General features: G+C 44.4%; 1 protein-coding gene across 1 annotated transcript in view; it reads right to left on the bottom strand.

Moving 5' to 3' along the window:
* Positions 1 to 25,762, bottom strand: part of kcnh3 (potassium voltage-gated channel, subfamily H (eag-related), member 3) — a 939,094-nt gene that overhangs the window by 291,378 nt on the left and 621,954 nt on the right. Inside the window, exon 8 of the mRNA XM_070875952.1 lies at positions 17,489 to 17,688. Coding sequence (XP_070732053.1) covers positions 17,489 to 17,688 — 200 coding nt within the window. The remainder of the gene's footprint in view (positions 1 to 17,488; positions 17,689 to 25,762) is intronic.

The raw sequence follows: 25,762 nt of genomic DNA, 5'->3' as shown, positions 1-25,762 counted from the left end.
ACGGACCATTATCACTGACCAATATGTCAGGAATTCCGTGCATTGCAAACGTGGTTCTCAGGCTCTCCACAATGGTGGAGGTGGTGCTCGAGTTTAAAATGGTGCATTCGATCCACTTTGAAAATGCATCGACGACTACGAGGAACATTTTGCCCATGAATGGGCCTGCATAGTCTACGTGCACCCGTGACCACAGTTTGGTGGGCCAGCGCCAGGGGCTCATTGGGGCCTCCCTGGGGGCATTGCTGAGTTGGGCACAAATGGTGCACCATCGGACGCAGAGCTCCAACTCCGCATCAATGCCAGACCACCAGACGTGGAATCTGGCTACGGCCTTCATGAGAACGATCCCGGGTGCTTGCGGTGGAGCTCCCGGACAAACGCCTCTCTGCCTCGCAAAGGCATGATTGCTCGGCTGCCCCACATCAGGCAGTCTGCCTGTAGTAATAGTTCATGCATGCGCCTATGGAAAGGTTTGATCTCTTCGGGGCAGGCATCGCGAGCCTCTGCCCAGTCACCGGTTAAAACACATCTTTTGACTAAGGATAACGTGGGGTCGCTGGTCGTCCAGGCTCTGATTTGGCGAGCCGTCATGGACGAACCTGTGGACTCAAAGGCATTGATTGTCATGACCATCTCACAGTCCTGTTCGTCGGACCCTTCCGTGCTCACCGGGGTAGCCTGCTAAGCGTGTCTGTGCCTTATTGTGTAGTCGTAAGGCGCCAGCATGAGTGCCCATTGTTGAATGCGCGCCGAGGTGTTGCCGTTTATTGCCTTGCTCTCGGATAGCAGGGACGTGAGGGGTTTGTGGTCGGTTTCTAATACGAATTTGGCCCCGAAAAGGTATTGGTGCATCTTTTTGACACCGTACATGCACGCGAGCGCCTCCTTCTCCACCATACCGTACCCGTGCTCCACCCGCGAAAGTGACCTGGAGGCAATGGGTTGTAATTTACCCGCACCATTGACATGCTGTAAAACGCACCCGACCCCGTACGCTGATGCATCACATGTAAGAACTAGCTTTTTACCTGGATCAAAGAAAGTCAAAACACTGTTGGAACATAGAAGGTTGCGTGCCTTATTGAAGGCACGTTCTTGGGTGTCCCCCCAAAACCAATCGCACCCCTTTCTGAGTAGCACGTGGAGAGGCTCCAGCAGCGTACTTAAGTTCCGCATAAAGTTCCCAAAGTAATTGAGTAGCCCGAGAAAGGCGCGCAGTTCCGAGACATTCCGGGGCCTGGGTGCCAGACAAATTGCTTCAGTTTTGGATTCTGTTAGGCAGATTCCATCAGTGGCAATCCTTCTGCCCAAAAATTCAACCTCGGGCGCGAGAAACAGACACTTGGATTTCTTAACTCTTAGGCCTACCTGATCCAATCGCTTTAGTACTTCCTCCAAATTGCAGAGATGGGAGTCGGTGTCCCTGCCCGTGATGAGTATGTCGTCTTGAAACACAACCGTCCCCAGGATGGACTTGAGCAGACTCTCTATGTTGTGCTGGAATATAGCAGCTGCCGACCTGATGCCGAATGGACATCGATTGTATATGAAAAGGCCTCGATGTGTGTTGATGGTGGTGAGTAGCTTAGACTCGTCGGTCAGTTCTTGCGTCATATACGCAGATGTGAGATCTAGTTTCGAGAAAAGTTTTCCTCCAGCCAATGTGGCAAATAGGTCCTCCGCCCTGGGCAGCAGGTATTGGTCCTGTAGGGAGACTCTGTTTATGGTAGATTTGTAATCCCCACAGATTCGTATGGATCCATCATGGCTTCATGACGGGGACGATGGGACTTGCCCAGTCGCTAAATTCCACGGGTGAGATAATGCCTCCCTGCAGAAGCCGGTCCAGTTCATGTTCAATCTTTTCCCTCATCACATAAGGCACAACTCTAGCCTTGTGATGGACCGGTCTAGCATCCTGTGTGATATACATTTTAACTTTAGCCCCTTTGAAGGTGCCCACACCTGGCTGAAAGAGATGTTCAAATTGACTTAGAACTGTTGAGCAGGAGGTCCGTTCCTCTGATGACATGGCGTGAACATCATCCCGTTTCCAATTTAGTTTTTCCAGCCAGCTTCTCCCCAACAGTTCTGGGAGATCTCCGGGGACAATCCACAGGAGAAGTCGGTTCACCGTCCCTTTGTGTGTGACAGAGAGCATGGCGCTGCCAAGGACTGGGACAATTTCTTTCGTATAGGTCCTCAGTTTGGTGTCGACCCTTGTGAGTTTTGGTTTGTTGCTTTTGTGTGGCCACAACTGTTCAAATTGTTGGACGCTCATGAGAGATTGACTCACTCCCGTGTCCAGTTCCATGTTGACGGGTATCCCGTTGAGTTGGACCCTCATCATTATTGGAGACGTCTTGTTGTAAGAACAGTGGACATTGATCGTGTTGACCCGCTGTACCTCAGTGTCCCGGGCACTGTCCCCACCGTCTTCTGGTCCGCTTTCCGACCCTTCCGATTCGTATACTAGCCGAGCTGCTGTTTTTCTGCACATGCGGGCCAGGTGCCCTGTATAGTTGCAGTTTCTGCAAACGGCATGCTGAAATTGACACCCCCTTGATGAGTGCCTTCCCCCACATCTCCAGCACAGACCGCTTCCATTGTTTCCGAAGGATGAGCTGCGTCTGGCTGATCTTTTTTGAGCTTCTCTCAGTTTGTAGTTGATTGCTTGCATTGTGAGTTGATGAGGTGTGAACGGCCGTTCATGTGGCCCTTGATGGCTTCTGGCACCATTGCCTGCTGTTGAAGGCCTGCTCTCCTGCCTTTGTCTGTGTGTGGGGGTAGCGGCTTGTTTCACGCTGTGAACCCCTTGTTCCGATGTTTCGTTAGTTGTCGTACCGCAGTATAGATCAACCTCGTTTCTTCTTCTCCTGCCAAGAATGTCTGTGCAACCAGTGCTGCTGCCTCTCGGGTCAAGTTCTTGGTCTCTATGAGCTTTCGGAATATGCCTGCGTGGCCTATTCCTTCAATAAAAAAGTCTCTCAGTACTTCTCTCCTTAGTTCATCGGAGAACTCACATAAACTAGCCAGCTTCCGAAGTTCCGCCACAAAGTCGGGTATGCTCTGGCCCACACAGCATCTGTAGTTGTAGAACCTGTGTCTGGCCATGTGTAGGCTGCTCGCTGGCTTCAGGTGGTCTCTCACCAGTGTGCTCAACTCTTCAAACGACTTGCTTGCTAGTTTCTCGGGTGCCAGCAGGTCCTTCATTAAGGCGTATGTTTTCGAGCCACAGCTGGTCAAGAGATGGGCTCTTCTCTTGTCTGCCTTATCATCGCCCAACCAGTCTTTGGTTACAAAGCTTTGCTGGAGCCTTTCTATAAAGTCCTCCCAATTATCTCCAGCATTGTATTTCTCATCTGAGCCGTTGGTAGCCATTCTGTGGATTCTGTGATCCCGTAACTCGTCGCCACTGTAAAGTCCTGACCCTGCAGTACAGACTTACACGAGGCACATGCTGAAGTCAAGGTCACTTAGGACCTGCACCTTTATTTCACAGCTCTCGAATGGCGCACTTGCCTGAGACCTGCCTTTATATACCTGCGTGGGACAGGTATGCAGTGTCTCCTGCAAGTGCACCCCTGGTGGTAAGGTATGCTTGTGGTTACAGGTCATATCTAGTTATAGTCATGTATAGCATGGTAAGGTACAGTTATATACAGTGGTGTGAGATACATGACACAGTTCTATCGAAAATAATTTTGCATTTCAATGGTTATTCACAAATAAATTCTTCGGTAGTGTTGATGGGTTCTGGAGAAATCTGCCTCAAAATTATGTATTTAGTCAGTTGATTGTTTGACTGCACAAAGCTTGGGTGATTTCTGATCCAAGCTGCTCTCCATTTCACATTTTTAGTACTTAGAGATCAGATCTGCTGTCACCATTTGGAATGTTGCGTCTGTTTTTTTTAAAAGATTTCTGACAGATGACTGCGCCAAAATTGCCCTCCGCCCCAAACGGGCGGCACTTACCATTTTTTTTTCTCCGCCCCAATCTGTGGGGTGGGGAGTAGAGCAATATTCAACTCTATAATTTTTTCTTGTGTCTGTGCGGTGTTCCGGGCACCTGTAGGGCAGAAGTGCCATTGGGTCAGGTCGGCCGCCGCTCCGAGTCATCAGCGCTGTGCTGATGACATCAGAGCAATGCGGACGCGCCACGTTGCGCTGATGCATCACAACATCTTTCCCCTTCAGTTAAAGGGGAGGGCCACTGTGAGCTCTGCAGCCACTTTAGTGGCACCCATTGGGCCACCAGGGAGGGATTCGGCCAGGCCTGCAGCCCGGTACCCAAGAGGGGGGTGCCGGGCTGCCTGTTGGCGGCCCTGCCAAACCCGTGGCTGCCATTGTCGGGCTGACTTCGGAGTTGGCCGACAATTAAAATAAAATGGTGGCTGTAGCAATGCGTCCTCCCCTTTAAGGGCGGACGCGCTGCCCAGCAACAAGAAGCTTCCCACCGGGGAGATCTGTCGGGGACACCGATCAGCAGCTGATCCGCTCCCGCAAGAAAATTTACCACGCGGGGCGGAAAGGGGGTCGCCGCTGGTCAGTAAGGGGTCGGCACGTGCCCAACGGGATGGGAAGACGGCCTGAGCGGTCCCGTACACCACTCCAAAAATAAAGGAGGTCAATTTAGAAAATGTCGGCCCCTCCGCGCCGAAGGAGCGGTGAGTGCTTTCTGCACTGTTACCGCGTGAGGCGGCAATGGCTCTTTAAAAAAGGGTTAATTTCGGGCCCGTGATCTCTGTATTTTCCTTGTCGCAATAATTGTCCTTCTGTGTTTTAGAGAAGCAGATTTTCACCCTTAGTAAAACATGTGTTTTAATCACTTGGAACAACAACTTGCATTTATATAGTGCCTAGCAAAATGTCCGAAGGTGTTTCACAAGAGCGTAATCAGACCAAAAAATTGACACCAAGCCAAAGAAGGAAACATTCGGATAGGTGGCCAAAAGCTTCATTAAAGGGGTAGGCTTTAAGTAGTGTTTTAAATGAGGTGAGAAAGGTGAAGATATTCTGGAGCTTAGGGCCTCGACAGCTGAAGACATGGCCACCAATGGTGAGGCAAAGGAAGTTGAAGATGCACAAGAGGCCACAATTGAAGGAAGGTTGTAGGGCTGGAGGAGGATATTGAGATAATGAGGGGCGAGGCTATGGAGGGATTTGAACATGAGGATGAGAAGTTTAAAATCGAGGTGTTGCTGGATCGGGAACCAATGTAAGTCAGCAAGCACAAGGGTGAAGGGTGAATGGGACTTGGTGTGAATTACGGTATGGAAGCAGAATTTTGGATGAGCTCAAGTTTGTGGAGGGTGAAAGATGGGAGGCCAGCCAGGAGAGCACGGAAATCGCAAAAATAAATAGCAGTCATGTCATCAATATACTAGGTCATTGCTCCTCCTCACTTACTTTTCTTGCTCTTTCAAGCTCCAAATATATCATCATACACACTCTTTCTCCTCAATGCAGCATTGCTGTGCTGAAATTTAGACTCATTCCACTGGCTCCTACCTTAGCTCATTTTTGTGTATGGTGGTATTGTTTTGTTTTGTGTTTATGTTATTGTGCTTTTGGAGTTAAAACCAAGTTTCCTGTGAGCTGTACATTTCATTATTACAGTTTATTCATTCCCCAGAGGTTGGATAAGACCAGCTAGCTTCTATATATTAATGATGGCTACTTACAAAGGAATTGGAGTTGATCTCACCAGAGTTACCTCCTGTTAACTGCTTTCTTAGTTCTCTGAGTGCTCAATTTATGAAGGGGAAGTCATGTTTGACATATTTGCTAGAATTCTTTGAGGATGTAACGAACAGGGTGGATAAAGGGGAACCAGTGGACATGGTGCATTTGGACTTCCAGAAGGCATTTGCCAAGGCGCCACATAAAAGGTTACTGCACAAGATAAAAGTTCACGGGGTTGGGGGTAATATATTAGCATGAATAGAGGATTGGCTAACAAACTGAAAATAGAGAGTCGGGATAAATGATTCATTCTCGGGTTGGCAATCATTAACAAATGGGGTGCCACAGGGATCAGTGCTGGGACCCCAATTATTTACAAGCTATATTAATGACTTGGAAGAAGGGACCGAGTGTCAGCCAAGTTTGCTGATGATACAAAGATGGGAGGAAAAGCAATGTGTGAGGAGGACACAAAAAATCTGCAAAAGGACATAGACAGGTTAAGTGAGTGGGCAAAAATTTGGCAGATGGAGTATAATGTTGGAAAGTGTGAGGTCATGCATTTTGGCAGAAAAAAAAAATCAAAGAGCAAGTTATTATTTAAATGGAGAAAAATTGCAAAGTGCAGCAGTACAGCGGGACCTGGGGGCACTTGTGCATGAAACACAAAAGGATAGTATGCAGGTACAGCAAGTGATCAGGAAGGCCAATGGAAACTTGGCCTTTATTAAACATAGAAACATAGAAAATAGGTGCAGGAGTAGGCCATTCGGCCCTTCTAGCCTGCACCGCCATTCAATGAGTTCATGGCTGAACATTCAACTTCAGTACCCCATTCCTGCTTTCTCGCCATACCCCTTGATCCCCCTAGTAGTAAGGACCTCATCTAACTCCTTTTTGAATATATTTACTGAATTGGCCTCAACAACTTTCTGTGGTAGAGAATTCCACAGGTTCACCACTCTCTGGGTGAAGAAGTTCCTCCGCATCTCGGTCCTAAATGGCTTACCCCTATCCTTAGACTGTGACCTCTGGTTCTGGACTTCCCCAACATTGGGAATATTCTTCCTGCATCTAACCTGTCTAACCCCGTCAGAATTTTAAATGTTTCTATGAGGTCCCCTCTCATTCTTCTGAACTCCAGTGAATACAAGCCCAGTTGATCCAGTCTTTCTTGATAGGTCAGTCCCGCCATCCCGGGAATCAGTCTGGTGAACCTTCGCTGCACTCCCTCAATAGCAAGAATGTCCTTCCTCAGGTTAGGAGACCAAAACTGTACACAATACTCCAGGTGTGGCCTCACCAATGCCCTGTACAACTGTAGCAACACCTCCCTGCCCCTGTACTCAAATCCCCTTGCTATGAAGGCCAACATGCCATTTGCTTTCTTAACCGCCTGCTGCACCTGCATGCCAACCTTCAATGACTGATGTACCATGACACCCAGGTCTCTTTGCACCTCCCCTTTTCCTAATCTGTCACCATTCAGATAATAGTCTGTCTCTCTGTTTTTACCACCAAAGTGGATAACCTCACATTTATCCACATTATACTTCATCTGCCATGCATTTGCCCACTCACCTAACCTATCCAAGTCGCTCTGCAGCCTCACAGCATCCTCCTCGCAGCTCACACTGCCACCCAACTTAGTGTCATCCGCAAATTTGGAGATACTACATTTAATCCCCTCATCTAAATCATTAATGTACAGTGTAAACAGCTGGGGCCCCAGCACAGAACCTTGCGGTACCCCACTAGTTACTGCCTGCCATTCTGAAAAGTACCCATTTACTCCTACTCTTTGCTTCCTGTCTGACAACCAGTTCTCAATCCATGTCAGTACACTACCCCCAATCCCATGTGCTCTAACTTTGCACATCAATCTCTTGTGTGGGACCTTGTCGAACGCCTTCTGAAAGTCCAAATATACCACATCAACTGGTTCTCCCTTATCCACTCTACTGGAAACATCCTCAAAAAATTCCAGAAGATTTGTCAAGCATGATTTCCCTTTCACAAATCCATGCTGACTTGGACCTATCATGTCACCTCTTTCCAAATGCACTGCTATGACATCCTTAATAATTGATTCCATCATTTTACCCACTACCGATGTCAGGCTGACCGGTCTATAATTCCCTGTTTTCTCTCTCCCTCCTTTTTTAAAAAGTGGGGTTACATTGGCTACCCTCCACTCCATAGGAACTGATCCAGAGTCAATGGAATGTTGGAAAATGACTGTCAACGCATCCACTATTTCCAAGGCCACCTCCTTAAGTACTCTGGGATGCAGTCCATCAGGCCCTGGGGATTTATCGGCCTTCAATCCCATCAATTTCCCCAACACAATTTCCCGGCTAATAAGGATTTCCCTCAGTTCCTCCTCCTTACTAGACCCCCCGACCCCTTTTATAACCGGAAGGTTGTTCGTGTCCTCCTTCGTGAATACCGAACCAAAGTACTTGTTCAATTGGTCCGCCATTTCTTTGTTCCCCGTTATGACTTCCCCTGATTCTGACTGCAGGGGACCTACGTTTGTCTTTACTAACCTTTTTCTCTTTACATATCTATCGAAACTTTTGCAATCCGTCTTAATGTTCCCTGCAAGCTTCTTCTCATACTCCATTTTCCCTGCCCTAATCAAACCTTTTGTCCTCCTCTGCTGAGTTCTAAATTTCTCCCAGTCCCCAGGTTCGCTGCTATTTCTGGCCAATTTGTATGCCACTTCCTTGGCTTTAATACTATCCCTGATTTCCCTTGATAGCCACGGTTGAGCCACCTTCCCTTTTTTAGTTCTATGCCAGACAGGAATGTACAATTGTTGTAGTTCATCCATGCGGTCTCTAAATGTCTGCCATTACCCATCCACAGTCAACCCCTTAAGTATCATTCGCCAATCCATCCCAGCCAATTCACGCCTCATACCTCATTGCAAAGGGATGGAGTATAAAAGCAGGAAAGTCTTACTACAGTTGTACAGGGTATTGATGAGGCCACACCTGGAATACTGCGTGCAGTTTTGGTTTCCATATTTACGAAATGATATTCTTGCTTTGGAATTCAGAGAAGGTTCACTAGGTTGATTACAGAGATGAGGTGGCTGACTTATGAGAAAAGGTTGAGTAGGTTGGGTCTCTACTCATTGGAATTCAGAAGAATGAGAGGTGATCTTATCGAAGTGTACAAGATTATGAGGGGGCTTGACAGGGTGGATGCAGAGAGGATGCTTTCACTGATAGGGGAGACTAGAACTAGAGGGCATGATCTTAGAGTAAGGGGCCGCCCATTTAAAACTGAGATGAGGAGAAATTTCTTCTCTCAAAGGGTTGTGGCTCTGTGGAATTCGCTGCCTCAGAGAGCTGTGAAAGCTGGGACATTGAATAAATTTAAGACAGAAATAGACAGTTTCTTAAACGATAAGGGAATAAGGGGTTATGGAGAGCGGGCAAGGAAGTGGACCTGAGTCCATGATCGGATCAGCCATGACCGTATTAAATGGCGGAGCAGGCTCAAGGGGCCGTATGGCCTAATACTGCTCCTATTTCTTATGTTCTTTTGTTATGTTCAATTAAGTTGAATGGGATTTTACAAGATGACAAATAGACTTGTATCAAATATCTATTAGATGGGAATCTACCAACACTCTGCAGAGGTGGCTCAGGTCTGCAGACATTCTCTTGTGTTTGGATTTGCTTTGTTCTTGTTCAACCTTGAAAGGGTATCATGGCTAAATCTGAGGAAGTGGGCTCCCAATTCATGAAATCTGTGCGAGACTCCATTCGGAAAATACAAAGGGCTTCACACTTTCTCAGGTCCTGTGTTCCTAAATGCATTAGCAAAAGGTTCTGCTTGTTTATTACTTTCCATGTTTGAATAGGAATAGATACAGTTGTACAGGGCCTTGGTGAGGCCACACCTGGAGTATTGTGTACAGTTTTGGTCTCCTAACTTGAGGAAGGACATTCTTGCTATTGAGGGAGTGCAGCGAAGATTCACCAGACTGATTCCCGGGATGGCGGGACTGACCTATCAAGAAAGACTGGATCAACTGGGCTTGTATTCACTGGAGTTCAGAAGAATGAGAGGGGACCTCATGGAAACGTTTAAAATTCTGACATGTTTAGACAGGTTAGATGCAGGAAGAATGTTCCCAATGTTGGGGAAGTCCAGAACCAGGGGTCACAGTCTGAGGATAAGGGGTAAGCCATTTAGGACCGAGATGAGGAGAAACTTCTTCACCCAGAGAGTGGTGAACCTGTGGAATTCTCTACCACAGAAAGTAGTTGAGGCCAATTCACTAAATATATTCAAAATGGAGTTAGATGAAGTCCTTACTACTCGGGGGATCAAGGGTTATGGCGAGAAAGCAGGAAGGGGGTACTGAAGTTTCATGTTCAGCCATGAACTCATTGAGTGGCGGTGCAGGCTAGAAGGGCTGAATGGCCTGCTCCTGCACCTATTTTCTATGTTTCTATGTTTCTTTCATCTAAATTCAGCATGTTTTTGCTATTGCTTATGCTATTTTTAATAAACCTGTTCTATAGTTTTAGTCTAAGCCATGTTTATTCTACTGTTTTCTGAGGTGCAGGAGATCATAAGGGGACATGTGACATATCCAATAAGCCAAATGCAGTTCCAGCCTTCCTAGATATTGAAAATACGATGGCACATTATGGTTCACAGGGAGCTCTCTTTAAGGAGCTGTCTTGGCACTAATCACAACAGACAAACCCCAAAATATAATCTCTTTCTCTCATCATTCCAGTGTGATGTTTCCATTTTATGCACCAACTATCTGAATAAGATTAGCAATTTAGTGATATTTATTAATGAAAATGGACAGTTTTGTATTTTAAGACTTTCCAAACTCATACCATTTAGGACCAATTAGAAAGAGCAGATCTGCATCTGTCAATCTGGATTCAGACCTAGTTTCCAGGACTGAGAGTTAGCTGACTGAAACACCCAGCGTGATCAATGAGAAATTCTAATTTCAGCATAATTTTTCACATTCTTCTAAATTTTTTAACAGGTCATTCACAATAGGATAATTCTGCTTTGAAAATGACAATTAAGAATTAAAGAAACATCTTGTTAAATTTTTAATAATTTATGTTTTGACAAGGATGTTTTGGGTCAATTTTGACTTTTGGGCAGCCGACCGGCAGAGTGTGTGGTCTGTTCGCTTGTTCCGGCAGCGAAGAGGCTGCCATCACTTTGAAGGCCCAGGCTTCATACGAACTTGGCAGACAAGCTACGGATGCCTGATGCAGCTAGCCACTCTTCAGGCTTACGAATGTTGACTGGCTGGCAAGCCGGCAGGAGGGGGGGTGAGAGGCTACGGCGAGGTGAGGAGGGAGCTAGCAGTGCTTTGCATTGTTTTTGTGGAGCCAGGAGGAAAATAAATTCCGTCTCTTTCCTGATCAGAACAGCAGTGCACACGGATCATGTTGTACGTTCTGCCCATATCTCCATTAAAATTGCAAGCGGCGTCCTAACTATATCATTAGGACTTCGCTTTGCATGGGAATGAGGCCTATCGCTTGTTCAGGCAGTCGTTTCGGCAGCCCAGATATAGGCCTCTGTGAAAGTTACAGATGGCGGATCGTTGAAATTAACTGGCCCCATTTTTAGGCCCTTACCGCTCCACTAATGCCGATTTTTCTGAGTGAAAATCGTCCCCTTTATGCAGGAGTTCACCTCTGAACCTAATGCAGCCTCACCCTGGACAGAACCTTGGACAGTGGTCTCCACACTTACATCCAACTTTCGACTGGGGTTTCTTGGAACTGTTTGCATACAAAGATGGTCATATTAGAAAGTGCTTTGACTGAAGGGTCAAGCAATGCAAGAGTGGCCATCAGCTATTGCTGCTGAAGATTGCCTGTATTCCAGTGCATGTAAGCCAAGCGTGGCAGATGATGTTTTCCTGTTGGTCAATGATGATAAAGCTGCAATAGAAATGTGTGTGCCACATGAGGGGTGGTGTGAAGTGAGCTGTGGCCAGTCGCCAGAGGACGATTTTAAGGGAGCCCACAAAATATCTTTCCCTCATCAGCCAAAGCGCATGACCTCATTATGCAAAGCACTGGTCATCAATCTCCAAATGAGAAAGCCATATGGATTGTTGACAAAGAAAAATTGACTTAATGTTCAAACCACTGTCACACTTCACAACAGACACTGACTGCACATCCCTGGCACTTCTTCAAATGGTGTGCAGTGCAGTCAGATTTACTCATCTCTGTTTCTCTGTTGAGCCAATTTACTGACAGTTGACTCTGCAGTTTCTGAAACTCAAATGCCATCACACTACACTTGTTAAATCACATTTCATCCCCTAGAAGTCCGTGTTATGTCCCAATTGAAGGTTTTCATGAGAATTGCTATGGCTTTATTTATCCTTAATATGTTTTGGCATTGGAAATACAAGCCAGAAATGCAGCTATTAGATATGGTAATGAGATGTCGAAACCTTTCAATATCACGGTACATTTAAGTGGCAGAACACTATATGAATTTAGCTAAACAAACTGAATCGTTATATTCCTGCACTGTGACACAACAGGTACTATATAGTGTCACAGTCTGAATAAAAAGGATTATTCTCACAACAATGTATTCAGAAACCAGGCAAATAGAATGCATAATTTCTTTGTTCCCCATTACAAATTCACCTGAATCTGACTGCAAGGGACCTACGTTTGTTTTCACTAATCTTTTTCTCTTCACATATCTATAGAAGCTTTTGCAGTCAGTTTTTATGTTCCCAGCAAGCTTCCTCTCATACTCTATTTTCCCCTTCTAATTAAACCCTTTGTCCTCCTCTGTTGAATTCTAAATTTCTCCCAGTCTTCAGGTTTGCTGCTTTTTCTGGGCAATTTATATGCCTCTTCCTTGGATTTAACACTGTCCTTAATTTTCCTTGTTAGCCACGGTTGAGCCACCTTCCCCGTTTTATTTTTACTCCAGACAGGGATGTACAATTGTTGAAGTTCATCCATGTGATCTTTAAATGTTTGCCATTGCCTGTCCATCATCAACCCTTTAAGTATCATTTGCCAGTCTATTCTAGCCAATTCACGTCTCATACCATCGAAGTTACCTTTCCTTAAGTTCAGGACCCTAGTCTCTGAATTAACTGTGTCACTCTCCATCTTAATAAAGAATTCCACCATATTATGGTCACTCTTCCCCAAGGGGTCTTGCACAACAAGATTGCTAATTAGTCCTTTCTCATTACACATCACCCAGTTGAGGATGGCCAGCCCTCTAGTTGGTTACTCGACATATTGGTCGAGAAAACCATCCCTAATACACTCCAGGAAATCCTCCTCCACGTATTGCTACCAGTTTGGTTAGCCCAATCTATATGTAGATTAAAGTTGCCTATGATAACTGCTGTACCTTTATTGCACGCATCCCTAATTTCTTGTTTGATGCTGTCCCCAACCTCATGACTACTGTTTGGTGGTCTGTACACAACTCCCACTAGCGTTTTCTGTCCTTTGGTATTCTGCAGCTCCACCCATACAGATTCCACATCATCCAAGCTAATGTCCTTGCTTACAATTGCGTTAATTTCCTCTTTAACCAGCAATGCTACCCCACTCCTTTTCCTTTCTGTCTCTCCTTCTTGAATGTTGAATACTCCTGGATGTTGAGTTCCCAGCCTTGGTCACCCTGGAGCCATGTCTCCGTGATGCCAATTATATCATATTAATTAATTACTGCCTGTGCAGTTAATTCATCCACCTTATTACGAATACTCCTCGCATTGAGTCATAGAGCCTTCAGGCTTGTCTTGTTAAGACACTTTGCCCCTTTAGAATTTTGCTGTAATGTGGCCCTTTTTGATTTTTGTCTTGGGTTTCTCTGTCCTCCACTTTTACTATTCTCCTTTCTATCTTTTGCTTCTGCCCCCATTTTATTTCCCTCTGTCTCCCTGCATAGGTTCCCATCCCCCTGCCATATCAGTTTAACCCCTCCCCAACAGCACTAGCAAATCCTTCCACTAGGACATTGGTTCCAGTCCTGCCCAGGTGCAGACTGCCCGGTTTGTACTGATCCCACCTCCCCCAGAACCAGTTCCAATGTTCCAGGAATTTGAATCCCTCCCTTCTGCACCATGCCTCAAGCCACGTATTCATCTGAGCTATCCTGTGATTCCGACTCTGACTAGCACGTGGCACTGGTAGCAATCCTAAGATTACTACCTTTGAGGCCCTACTTTTTAATTTAACTCCTAGCGCAAGGTGAATTTGTAATGGGGAACAAAGAAATGGCAGACCAGTTGAAAAAATAATTTGGTTCTGTCTTCACGAAGGAAGACACAAATAACCTTCCGGAAATACTAGGGGACCGAGTGAGAAGGAGGAACTGAAGGAAATCCTTATTAGGTGGGAAATTGTGTTAGGGAAATTGATGGGATTGAAGGCCGATAAATCCCTGAGGCCTGATAGTCTGCATCCCAGAGTACTTGAGGACGTGGCCCTAGAAATATTGGATGCATTGGTGATCATTTTCCAACAGTCTATCGACTCTGGATCAGTTCCTATGGACTGGAGGGTAGCTAATGTAACACCACTTTTTAAAAAAGGAGGGAAAGAGAAAACGAGTAATTATAGACCGGTTAGCCTGACAGCAATAGTGGGGAAAATGTTGGAATCAATTATTAAAGATGAAATAGCAGCGCATTTGGAAAGCAGTGACAGGATCGGTCCAAGTCAGCATGGATTTATGAAAGGGAAATCATGCTTGGCAAATTTCCTGGAATTTTTTGAGGATGTAACTAGTCGAGTAGACAAGGGAGAACCAGTGGATGTGGTGTATTTCAAAAGGCTTTTGACAAGGTCCCACACAAGAGATTGGTGTGCAAAATTAAAGCACATGGTATTGGGGGTAATGTACTGATGTGGATAGAGAACTGGTTGGCAGACAGGAAGCAGAGTGTCGGGATAAACGGGTCCTTTTCAGAATGGCAGGCAGTGACGATTGTGGTGCTGCAGGGTTCAGTGCTGGGACCCCAGCTATTTACAATATACATTAATGATTTAGATGAAGGAATTGAGTATAATATCTCCAAGTTTGCAGATGACACTAAACTGGGTGGCAGTGTGAGCTGTGAGGAGGACACTAAGAGGCTGCAGGGTGACTTGGACAGGTTAGGTGAGTGGGCAAATACATGGCAGATGCAGTATAATGTGGATAAATGTGAGGTTATCCACTTTGGGGGCAAAAACACGAAGGCAGAATATTATCTGAATGGCGGCAGATTAGGCAAAGGGGAGGTGTAACGAGACCTGGGTGTCATGGTACATCAGTCATTGAAAGTTGGCATGCAGGTACAGCAGGCGGTGAAGAAGGCAAATGATATGTTGGCCTTCATAGCTAGGAGATTTGAGTATAGGAGCAGGGAGGTCTTACTGCAGTTGTTTAGGGCCTTGGTGAGGCTTCACCTGGAATATTGTGTTCGTTTTGGTCTCCTAATCTGAGGAAGGACGTTCTTGCTATTGAGGGAGTGCAGCGAAGGTTCACCAGACTGATTCTTGGGCTGGCAGGACTGACATATGAGGAGAGACTGGATCGACTGGGCTATATTCACTGGAGTTTAGAAGAATGAGAGGGGATCTCATAGAAACATATAAAATTCTGACGGGACTGGACAGGTTAGATGCAGGAAGAATGTTCCCGATGTTGGGGAAGTCCAGAACCAGAGGACACAGCCTTCGGATAAGGGGTAAGCCATTTAGTACTGAGATGAGGAGAAACTTCTTCACTCAGAGTGTTGTTAACCTGTGGAATTCCCGACCGCAGAGAGTCGTTGATGCCAGTTCATTGGATATTTTCAGATGGAGTTAGATATGGCCCTTACGGCTCAAGGGATCAAGGGGTATGGAGAGAAAGCAGGAAAGGGGTTCTGAGGTGAACGATTAGCCATGATGTTATTGAATGGTGGTGCAGGCTCGAAGGGCCGAATGACCTACTCCTGCACATATTTGCCATGTTTCTATGTTTCTATGTTTCTATGTTTGTATAAGAAGGAAGCATGTGCAAACAATGTCTCCACTCACAATGTTTGAAATTACAACACTTGTAATATGTGTTGTTCACGCCTCTATGTTGAAATTTCAAATACAATTAACAAAACCAAATGGAGAAAGGAATTAACACAGGGCCAGGTCAGAGAGAAAGGGGTTGGCACCATGCCAGAATATGGAGCTGTGAGTGCAGAGCCAGGACATAGAATCGCGAGGAGAAGCAATTAGAGCAGAAAATATTCAGATAATGTGAAACATTAAATGAAGTTCAGAGATATCTGGTTGATATATAAGAAAGGTGCTACTCACCTTTTTAATAATTAAAATTATAGATGAAAACAGCCTGCAATCTATACTAAAGCAGTCACCTTTGGAACTAAAACCACTAACTTAATTATGGCAGGTGTCAAGCATCTAAAACTGAGAAAGCATGAAAGCTTTAATTCCATCACGATGATCGTGATGCTTAAGAATGGTGGATATGCCTTCTCCTTATGGCTCAGTGTGTAAATTCAATATATGCTTGCAGTACTGAGCCATACGAATCAGGAAGCACCCGATTTTGAACACCACTTTGTGATAGTAGTAAGAGGCACCAGGAATTAACTCAGTGTCCCTGGGTGAAGGAGGGGGAATTACAGGTAGCCAGGACTCCAGCACTTGATTGATATCTATTGACTCCCAGAAGAAAGTGCGCAAATTAGGATTCGGCTCTACTGTTATAGTTGAATAGCCCGTTGACACTCGGGAACGGATTTCCCTCATCCCACAGGAGAAGAAGCCTGGGCAAGACCTCTGAGCATTGCCCTTACCCCGTGACCCCAAACTAAGGATCCTAAATTGGAAGTAATTTTGCCTGCAGGGCAGGCTTTAACAAGAAGCAGTCTGCAACTGCTGGGAAAGGAAAATCCAGTGGTGCTACAGCGGGTGCTTTGCAGAGGAGAGACCTGAGACACTGCAACTATTTCCACTGGCTCAGAATGGGCTAAGAGGACTTGTACTAGGGGATTTTAAGATAATGAAGGATATTGACGGAGTGAAGAAGGAAAGACTATTGTTTCTGGTTCGAGTTGGTGATGAGGGGGATCATCAATTTAAAATAGTCTCCAAGAGAGTGAGCTGATAGGATGGGAATGAATAATTGCTTTGCACAATTCTTAGAGCATGAAATGGCATGCCACAGGGAGTAGTTGAGGCAAACAGCATTGCATTTTTAAGGGAGGAGTACATAAACATTTAAAGCAGAAGATAACAAGGCTATAGGGAGAGAGCAGGGTAGTTTTATGTTGCTCTTGCAAAGAACTGGCACAGACACAAATGGCCTCAGTCTGTGCTGCAAACTTCTATTGCGTGATGGAGTCAGTATTTTCAGGAGAAAAATAACCAGGATATGGAAAGAGTAGTGGATATGCTCACTTGTGGGTTGTGTTTCTTGGATTGTGTTTCTTGCCCATTGTTTTTATCTGTGGTCATGGACATATTAGCATGTGGTGCCTGATTAATACTGGTGCACAGCCATGTTAATTAAATGGGCTGTAAGAGATTTAAATTACTCAAAACAGATTGCTGCTTAATCAAATGTACTGGTTTCGCTGTATAGGTAAAGAAACAGTCTACCAACAAAATGGAAAAAAACAGGTGGCTTGATCTTACTTGACAAATTGTTATACCCCACAGAGCAATCGGCACTTCAATTCTTGGGCTGTATGAGCAAACCCAGTGTTTAACAGGACAGGAGATAGTGTTAGTGCTGCATACCTCATTCACATCAATGCCGTTATTTACAGACCATGTGGTCTGGAAACATTCGAGCATTCGCTGTTTCAGCTGCTTGGGGATTCGGTGAACACGGATGAAGTCCTTCAAGTCTTTTGTCCTGGTGTGGTACAAGGACCGTCGGGAGTACATCCTCTGGATTATCGCTGTCACATTTCCAAATACCACAGCGTGCATGAGAGCTGTCGAAGGAAAAGACAAAGCAAAGTTAAGTGTAAAACATGTTTTCCTTGTACAGTAAGCACACAGATACTAAACTGGGATTCACAAGCCTGAATCATGTCAGTTAGGGTTTAAAAACATAAGAACTTAGAAATAGGAGCAGGAGTAGGCCCTACAACCCATCGAGCCTGCTCCGCTATTCAATAAGAGCATGGCTGATCATCGACTTCAACTCCACTTTCCCGCCTGATTGCCATATCCCCTGATTTCTCTTGACTCCAAAAATCTATCTGTATCGGCCTTGAAAATACTCAGAGATTCAGCATCCACAGTCCTCTGGGACAGAGAATTCCAAAGATTCACAACCCTCTGAGTGAAGAAATTCCTCCTCATCTTTGTCCTAAATGGTCTTCCCTTATCCTGAGACTGTAACCCCTCGTTCTAGACACTCCAGCCAGGGGAAACAACCTCTCAGCATCTACCGTGTCAATCCCCTTCAGAATCTAGTTTGTTTCAATGAGATCACCTCTCATTTTTCTAAACTCCAGAGAGTATAGGCCCATTCTACACAAACTCTCATCATAAGACAGCCTTCTCAATCCAAAAATCCATCTGGTGAAACTTTGTTATACTGCCTCCAAGGCAACCATATCCTTCCTTAGATAAGGAGACCAAAACTGTGCACAGTACTCCAGGTGTGTTCTCACCAAAGCCCTGTACAATTGTAGCAAGACTTCCTTACTCTTATACTCCAACCACCTTGCAATAAAGGACAACATGCCATTTGTCTTCCTTATCGCTTGCTGTACCTGCATGCTAGCTTTCTGTGTGTCTTGCACGAGGACACCCAAATCTCTGAACACCAACATTTAAAAGTTTCTCACCATTTAAAAAGTATTCCGTTTTTCTATTCTTTCTACCAAAGTGAATAACCTCATATTTCCCGACATTATATTCTATCTGCCACCTTACTGCCCACTCACTTTGTCTATCTATATCTCTTTGCAGACACTTTATGTTCTCCTCACAGCTTACTGTCCCACCTAGCTTTGTATCATCAGCAAACTTAGATACATTACACTCGGTTCCTTCATCTAGGTCATTAAAGTAGATTGTAAATAGCTAAGGCCCCAGCACTAATCCCTGCAGTACCCCACTAGTTACAGTCTGCCAATCTGAAAAAGACCCATTTATCACAACTCTGTTTTCTGTCCATTAACCAATCCTTTATCCATGCTAATACATTATATAAGAACATAAGAACATAAGAACATTTGGCCCCTCAAGCCTGCTCTGCCATTTAATAAGATCATGGCTGATCTGATCTTGGACTCAGCTCCACTTCTCTGCCCACTCCCCGCCCTTATCGTTCAAAAACCTGTCTATCTCTACCTTAAATATATTCAATGACCCAGCCTCTACAGCTCTCTGGGGCAGAGAATTCCAAAGATTCACAAACCTCTGAGAGAAGAAATTCCTCCTCATTTCCGTTTTAAATGGACGACCCCTTATTCTGAAACTATGCCCCCTAGTTCTAGATTCCCCCACGAGGGGAAACATCCTCTCTGCATCCACCCTATCAAGCCCCCTCAGAACCTGATATGTTTCAACAAGATCACCTCTAAGTCTTCTAAACTCCAATGAGTATAGGCCCAACTTACTCAATCTTTCTTCATATGACAACCCTTTCATCTAAGGAATCAACCTCGTAAACCTTCTCTGAACTGCCTCCAGTGCAAATGTATCCTTCCATAAATAAAGAGACCAAAATTGTACACAGTACTCCAGGTGTGGTCTTACCAATGTCATGTACAGTTGTAGCATGACTTCGCTACTTTTATACTGCAGCCTTCCATTTGCCTTCCTAATTACTTGCTGTACCTGCATGCTAACTTTTTGTGTTTCATGTACAAAGACTCCCAGATCCCTCTATACCATTGCATTTTGTAATCTCTCCCCATTTAAATAATAATTTGCTTTTTTATTTTTCCTACCAAAGTGGATAACCTCACATTTTCCCACATTATACTCCATCTGCCAAATCTTTGCCCACTCACTTAACCTATCTATATCCCTTTGCAGATTCTTTGCTTCCTCCTCACAACTTGCTTTCCCATCTATCTTTGTATCATCAGCAAATTTAGCGACATTACACTTGATTCCTTCATCCAAGTCATTAATATAAATTGTAAATAGATGAGGCCCCAGCATTGATCCCTATGGCACCCTACTCGTTACAGTTTGCAAACCTGAAAATGTCCCATTTATCCCGACTCTCTGCTTTCTGTTAGTTAGCCAATCCTCTATCCATGCTAATATATTACCCTCAACCCCGTGAGCTTTTATCTTGTGCAGTAACCTTTTATGTGGCACTTTAGCGAATGCTTTCTGGAAATCCAAATACATGACATCTACTGGTTCCCCCTTATCCACCCTGCTCATTACATCCTCAAAAAACTCCAGCAAATTTGTTAAACATGATTTTCCTTTCATAAAACCATGCTGACTCTGCTTGACTGCATTATGATTTTCTAAATATCCTGCTATTACTTCCTTAATGATGGACTCCAGCATTTTCTCAATGGCAGATGTTAGGCTAACTGGTCTATAGTTTCCTGCTTTCTGTCTCCCTCCTTTCTTAAATAGAGGCTTTACATTTGCGATTTTCCAGTCCGCTGGGACCTCTCCAAATCCAGTGAATTTTGTTAAATTACAACCAATGCATCTACTATCTCTGAAGTCACCTCTTTTAAGACCCTCGGATGTAAACCGTCAGGTCCAGGGGACTTGTCCACCTTTAGTCTTATTAGTTTACTGAATGCTTTTTCTTTAGTGATAGTGATTGTTTTAAATTCCTCCCTCCCTATGGCCCCTTGATTATCCATTATTGGGATGCTTTTAGTGTCTTCTACCATGAAGACCGATACAAAATATTTGTTCAAAGTCTTCACCATTTCCCTGTTCTCCATTATTAATTCCCCAGTCTCATCCTCTAAGGGACTAATGTTTACTTTAGCTGCTCGCTTCCTTTTTATATAACTGTAGAAGCTGTCTGTTTTTATATTTCTTGCTAGTTTACTTTCACACTCTATCTTCTCTCTCTATCATTTTTTTAGTTGTTCTTTGCTGGTTTCTAAAAAATTCCCACTCCTCCGCCCTTTCACTGTTCTTCCCAACATTGTATGCCTTTGTTTTCAATTTGATAGCATCCTTTACTTCCTTAGTTAGTCATGGATGGTCTTTTTTTCTCACTGGAATATATTTTTGCTGAGAGTTTTGAAATATCACCTTAAATGTTTGCCACTGCTCATCTACGGTCTTACCTTTTAATCTATTTACCCAGGCCACTTTTACCAGCTCTGCTTTCATACCTTTGTCATTACCTCCAATCCCTTGAGCCCTTATCTTAGGTAATAACCTTTTATGTGGCACCTTATCAAATGCCTTTTGGAAATCCAAATATACTACATTCACTATTCCCTTTTATTTACCTTGCTAGTTACATGCTCAAAAAGCTGTAGTAAATTTGTCAAACACGATTTCCCTTTCATAAACCATGTTGACTCTGCCAAGTGCCCTGATACCACTTCCTTAACAATGGATTCCAGCATATTCATGATAACAGATGTCAGGCTAACTAGCCTATAGTTCCCTGTTTTCTCTTTACCTCCTTTCTGGAATAGCGGGGATACATTTGCTACCTTCCAATCCACTGGGACCGTTCTAGAATCTAGGGAATTTTGGAAGATCAGAACCAATGTATCCATTATCTCTGCAGCCACCTCTTTTAGAACCTTAGAATGTAGGCCGTCAGATCCAGGGGATTTGTCGGCTTTTAGTCCCATTAGTTTCTCAAGTACTTTTTCTCTACTTATATTAATTATCTGTTCCTCACCCTCATCAGACCCTTGGTTCCCCACCATTTTAGGTATGCTTTTTGCATCTTCTACTGTGAAGATAGATACTAAATATTTGTTTAACGTTTCTACCATTTCCTTATTCCCCATCATAATTTCTCCTGCCTCAGTCTCTAAGGGACCAATATTTACTTTTGCTACTCTTTTCCTTTTTACATACTTGTAGAAGCTCTTAGAATCTGTTTTTATATTTCTTGCTAGTTTTATCTCATAGTCTATTTTTTCCCTTTTTATCAATTTTTTGGCCATTCTTTGCTGGTTTCTGAAACTCTCCCAACCCCAAGAGTGGCTATCTACTATTCTTCACAACATTATAAGCTTCTGTTTTCAATCTAATGCTATCCTTAACTTTTTAGTTAGCCACGGATGGATCATTTTTTCTGTGATGTCTTTGTTTCTCAATGGAATGTATTTTTGTTGAGAATTATGAAATATTTCTTTAAATGCTAGCCACTGCTTATCTATTGCCATACCTTTAAATCCATTTTTACTATCTACCTTAGTCAACTCGCCCTTCATACCTATTTAATTGGCTTTATTTCAGTTTAAGACTCTAGTTTCGGACATGGGCAAGTCACTCTCAAACATAACGTGAAATTCTATCGTTATTATGATCAGTCTGCCCCAGAGGATCCTTTACTATGAGATTGCTAATTAACCCTGTCTCATTACACAATACAGGATCTAAAATAGCCTGTTCCTTGGTTGGTTCCATGAAGTAGTATTCTAGGAAACTGTCCCAAATGCATTCCATGAACTCATCCTCCGGACTACCTTTACCAATTTGATTTGTCCAGTCTATATGAAGATTAAAGTCCCCCACGATTATTACATTTATTACAAGCTCCTTCTATTTCTTCATTAATATTCTTTCCAACGGTATAGCTACTTCCACCAGTGTTTTCCGCCACTTGTTATTCCTTATCTCCACCCATACTGATTCTACTTCCTGATCTTCCGAGCCAAGATCCTTTGGGGCCGAAATTGCCCCTTTCTATAAGGCCTGTGGCTGCCTGAAAGCGGTGGCCATGTGTCAGTACGGATTGGCCGCCGAGTCTCCATGGAGGGGCTGCCATTTTACATATAGCCCTCCTTCAGTTTTGGAGCGGTGTAGGAGACCGCCCCGCCCGGTTTCCCACCGCGTCTTGCACACGCCGACCCTTTACCGACCGGCGGCGACCCCTTCCCGAAATTGCACCACGGGAAATTGTCCCTTTTGAAAAATGCTCTGCAGGAATGACGCCCCCGCCGATCAGTGCCACTGACAGCTTTTGCTGTCGGTATCCTTTCTGTGGCTGGGCGGTGCAGCTGCCCTTAAAGGGGAGGTGGCGCTGCCGGCGACTCCATTTCATTTTTATTGTCGGCCGACTGCTAGGTCAGGCCGACAATTATGCCTGCGGGTTTGGCCGGGCCGCCAACAGGCAGCCTAGCATCCTCTCTTGGGTGCTAGGCCGCTGGCCCGGCCGAAACCCTTTCTGGTGGCCCAGTGTTTGCCATTGGTTGCAGAGTTCACAGCGGCCATCCCCTTTAACTGAAGGGGAGGGACATTGTGATGCACCAGAGTGATGACATCATCAGCGCAGCACTGCTGACTTGGATCATCAGCCACTCCGACCCGCCCCCACTTATGCCCAGCTAGTGGCGGCTACTCTGGCCCGACCTACTTCCGCCCTGATGATGACACCGCTCCAAAAAACCCCACCAAGTCCTGAATTTCTGTCCTATGCATTGGGGTGGACGGAACCCTTCGAAAACAGTAGGTGCGTCCCATTTGGGGCAGAGGGCAATTTCGACCCCTTTCTCTCTCATGTCCTTATACAAGTTGAACCTCCCTTATCCAGAACTCCCTTGTCCAGAACCAGCCCTTGTCCAGAACCATTCCTGGCCACCAGGTGGCGCATGCGCAGAACTCCAACATGAATAAATTGAACAAATTGAAGTCCTTCCTCGCTGCCAACTCCCGCAATCGCTGGCCTGACCCCACGGTCCACCGCAGCCCCACCCATGATCTCTCTGCCGCACTCCCAGCCACAAGCCAGCCCCGATATCCCTTTGTTCAGCACCTGTACCATCCAATTTAATGTGACCACCCATCGTCCGGAAAAATCCCTTATCCAGAACAGGTGAGGTCCCGAGGGTTCTGGATAAGGGAAGTTCAACCTGTATCATCCTTTATTATCAGGGCTACTCACCCACCTTTACCATTCTGCCTGTCTTTTCTAAACGTCAAGTACCCTGGAACATTTAGTTCCCAACCTTGGTCACCTTGCAACCACGTCTCTGTAATGGCTATTAATTCAAATCCATTTAACTCTATTTGTGCCACTAGTTCATCTATCTTATTACAAATGCTTCGTGCATTCAGATAAAGAGCCTTTACTTTAATTTTTTTACTATTATTCCCTGTTTTGACCTTATTCTCTGCTGCACTGCTGCCATTACACTCTGTCCCTTCCTGTCACACTCTGCTTATTTTTACCCAAATCGCTATGCTGCTCTATTGCATTGACCTTTCTCTTTAGATATCTAAATTTCCCCTCATCTGACCTCCTCCCCACATTTTTTAGTTTCTTTCTTTCGTTTCAGTCTTCAGAGCCGACAACATTTGTGTACTTGTGAAGTCAAAGGTTTACTCTCGCTATCACAATCACAGCAAAAGCCTGTAGAGTGGAAGTTAACCCCAGCAGGAATTAAAGCATTGCCTTCACTTTGTGACAGATAAAACAGAAGTGAAGAGCTGATCTTGGGTCATAGGTGGAAAAGTTAGCAGGACAATTGTTTGAGATTACCTAATAATGCAGGTTAAAGGGATTTTCTCCCATTAAAACTCGATAATCTCACCTCCATCTCAACAACAAAATAAGTGTACAATAACCTCAAGCCTGAGCCAGGCAGTACTTTGTTTTGGCTAAAGTCTGACCCAATAGTTCATGATCTAGTCCTGCCTCTCAGTGATAAATGGAATGATTGAGCAAATGTTCACACTTAACAGGCTCCTTTGTAACACCTTAATTGTCAGCGTATTTTAAGACATCTGATATTCCCTAAACACCCTGAAGACATTTTTCACTTTTTATTTTTCACACATCAATGACTTAGAGTACAGAAGTAATGTAATTTGCCAGATGAATAGCTTATATTGTATAGGAGAGTTTAAGCCTTCAGACGCCTATTCTCCAAGTGCTGTTTATTGTGTCAGTCCTGCAATGCTGAGTGCGTTTGCCACCACTAGTTTCTTCCATTTTGCTCTATTTTGGCTAGCTGTTGTGCCTCTTGCAAATGATGGCAGCTTCTAGAAGGGCCATTTATACAGTATTTTGCTGGTTATTTAGAATCATATAAACTAAAGCACAGATGGAGGTCATTTCGACAGCACCTCCCAAACCTGCGACCTCTACCACCTAGAAGGACAAGGGGAGCAGTTGCATGTGAACACCACCACCTCCAAGTTTCCTTCCAAGTTACACACCATCCTGACTTGGAAATATATCGCCGTTCCTTCATTGCCGCTGGGCCAAAATCGTGGAATTCCCTCTCTAACAGCACTGTGGGAGTACCTTCACCACACAGACTACAGCAGTTCAAGAAGGTGGCTCACCACCACCTTCTCGAGGTCAATTAGGGATGGGCAATAAATGCTGGCCTTGCCAGCGATGCCCTCTCCCAGGGATGAATAAAAAAATGTATTGATTAAATTCTCTTTTAAATAAAGTTACAGTCTATCACAGCAATCACTTGCTTAAAGTCTTCCAGGTTCTAATAACCCTTTGTTTTACTAACTTTCTCCTTCATTCTTGTAGTGATAATCTGGAGTTTATTTTTGGTCTGTATGATTTCCTTCTCCATTCAGATGTCATTTTTTTCTGGAGTCTGGCTTCCTAAATAGATGCCCTAGCCCAATGCGCTTATTTTGCTTTCAAAGTTGACTAAAGCTGCTTTTATACTGGCCATAGTATGGTATTGCACTGCTGATTCTCTATTCGCAGATTTCAGACAGCTAATTACAACCTAGGCTTACTGGATTCACTAAGTCTGGCTGCCAGCAAAACCTTGTAAAAATTGGAATTTCTTGGGGACTGGAGTTAGTGGCCTATTTTTTGTCTGAATCTTAGAAGACTGGAGCAGTATTTCTTTCATTGTATAAAAGAAACTGAATACAAAATACAAGTTTATATAA

The sequence above is a fragment of the Pristiophorus japonicus genome, chromosome 3 (genome assembly GCF_044704955.1).
Source record: "Pristiophorus japonicus isolate sPriJap1 chromosome 3, sPriJap1.hap1, whole genome shotgun sequence".
Classification (NCBI taxonomy): domain Eukaryota; kingdom Metazoa; phylum Chordata; class Chondrichthyes; family Pristiophoridae; genus Pristiophorus; species Pristiophorus japonicus.
The sequence above is the reverse complement of the archived record's forward strand: the minus strand, read 5'-3'. Positions and strand labels throughout refer to the sequence as shown.